The sequence below is a fragment of the Pteropus vampyrus genome, unplaced genomic scaffold, assembly GCF_000151845.1.
Source record: "Pteropus vampyrus isolate Shadow unplaced genomic scaffold, Pvam_2.0 Scaffold485, whole genome shotgun sequence".
NCBI lineage: Eukaryota > Metazoa > Chordata > Mammalia > Chiroptera > Pteropodidae > Pteropus > Pteropus vampyrus.
In genome coordinates this window covers 382,885-384,691 of record NW_011889266.1, presented here as the reverse complement: position 1 = coordinate 384,691, position 1,807 = coordinate 382,885, and the positions used below count along the sequence as shown (strand labels likewise).

At 53.1% G+C, this 1,807-nt stretch overlaps 1 protein-coding gene across 1 annotated transcript in view; it reads right to left on the bottom strand.

Annotated features, from left to right (window-relative positions):
* Nucleotides 1–1,807, bottom strand: part of ABCC11 (ATP binding cassette subfamily C member 11) — a 33,943-nt gene that overhangs the window by 29,082 nt on the left and 3,054 nt on the right. Inside the window, 3 exon segments of the mRNA XM_023524648.1 lie at nt 177–270; nt 400–451; nt 454–557. Coding sequence (XP_023380416.1) covers nt 177–270; nt 400–451; nt 454–557 — 250 coding nt within the window.

Below are 1,807 nucleotides of genomic sequence, written 5' to 3'. Positions count from 1 at the left end.
GCCAAGGACAGACAGGCGTTGGGACAGCACCGCCCTCCCACTTGCACGGGGAGGGGGCGTCTATTGTTCAAACATAGAATGACAAACAGAAAACAAAATCACCACATGTTCCCCAATGGAATAGTGCGTGGCACGTACCCAGAACTTCACGACTGTTAGTTGAGTCTCCTTCCTACCTCCTCTCTAGCCAGACTCGTGAAATATGTCACCCATTTCAGGGGCTTCACGACCCGCAGGTCGAGAACCTCCAGCCCCGAGTGAGGCCTCTTGCTGCAAAGGAAGAACCGATATTCTCTGCTCGTCTGAGGGTGGCCCCCACCCACGCTTACGCGTCTCTGGTCACCAGCCCCCCAACACACGGTCTTCGACCAAGCTGGTGGCTTGCCCAGGTGACCTCACCTTTTGGAATTTTTGGCTGAAGCATCGTGTACTGACAGGTGGAGGATGCTGTCTCTTCTAAGAGTTTCCGGAAGCCTCGGATCATGAGCGATGTGAGCCAAGACAACGTGAGGTAAGAGAACAGGCCGGCGTCATCCAGGGGCTGAGGGGCAGGAAACCTAGAAGTCACAGGCAATGTGGTCACCGTGAGGACACTAGCCAGAGAACGACAATGAAGTCGAGGGCGAGATTTTGAAGGGACGAATTATAACTAAGTGAAACCACAGCGGGGTCCTACGGATGTACAAAAAATTGTGGGGGTTTTTTTCCCCCATGATTCTATTGTTTGCGATAGTCTAAAACCAGCAACAACAAAAACACTCATGAATAGGGGAAGGAGTTACAAAGAAAGAAAAGAGGAATAGTACGGTCTGTGGAAACGGTGCGCAAGTGTCCGAGAATAGAGGGGATGCACCTATGGCACAGGACAGAGCTCTAAGCATCTTAGGCAAAAGATAAACGGCCACTTACGGATCAGGGCGCTGGGATTATGTGTGATTCCTACTTTTTCTTTTTTCAAAAAGGTCTCTATGTCTTTCATCGTATAGAAAATTCAATTTTGAAAAAGCTTTGGGAAGAAAGATGAGAAGTCGAGACGTTTGGGTTCTGACTGCGGCCTCTTTCCTCCAGTCAACAGCCCCTCACGCCGTCATCGCCCACCAGCAGCCGTGGCTGTGCGTCCTAGGTGAGGGTCGCCACGCCTCTGCCAGAGATGCCGGACAGGGAAGGGGCTGAGGGGAGGGCGAGAGATGGCATCGGAAGTGTGGGCTAACTGCGACCACACCGAGGGGGCGAGACTCTGAGTTGGCGCCAGCGTCCCCAAGGCACGGCAGAAACAGCCTGTCCCCCTGAGACGGGGTTGCCCAGGGCGACTGAAGCACCAGGGTCTTCGTTCTCGGTGGCCATGACGGCCAGTCGGTGGGGTGACAATGTCGCTCGTATCGATAGGAGCTCGGGTTTCAAAAACGGGGAAGCGAATAGTTTGTTAATAGGTAAAATCCTAGCAAACACATTGGAGAGAAGGGGGAATGGTAAATACCACCGAGGAATTTACCAAAACCGAGGAATCGGATTAGTGTTAAGGTCCCACTGATGGCGATGAATGTAGCGACGTGTGCGTGACTCTAAAACTGGGCCGTGTGAGCGAGAAAGCCATTCGGGAGTGGTTGCACTAAACTACAGTGTACTGGAAAAGGAGAAACCGAATTTCTTTAACTCTTAGGTTTAAGGATGACGTCGTAAGGCATCTGGCCCTTTTGCCGGCTCCCCATCACTGAGAGTGAAGACCGATGGCCTCGACGTGGCCTGCACAGGCGTGCAGGACCCCTGGCGTCTGCCTCTGCCTGCTGCCTGGGCTCCTGCCACAGCC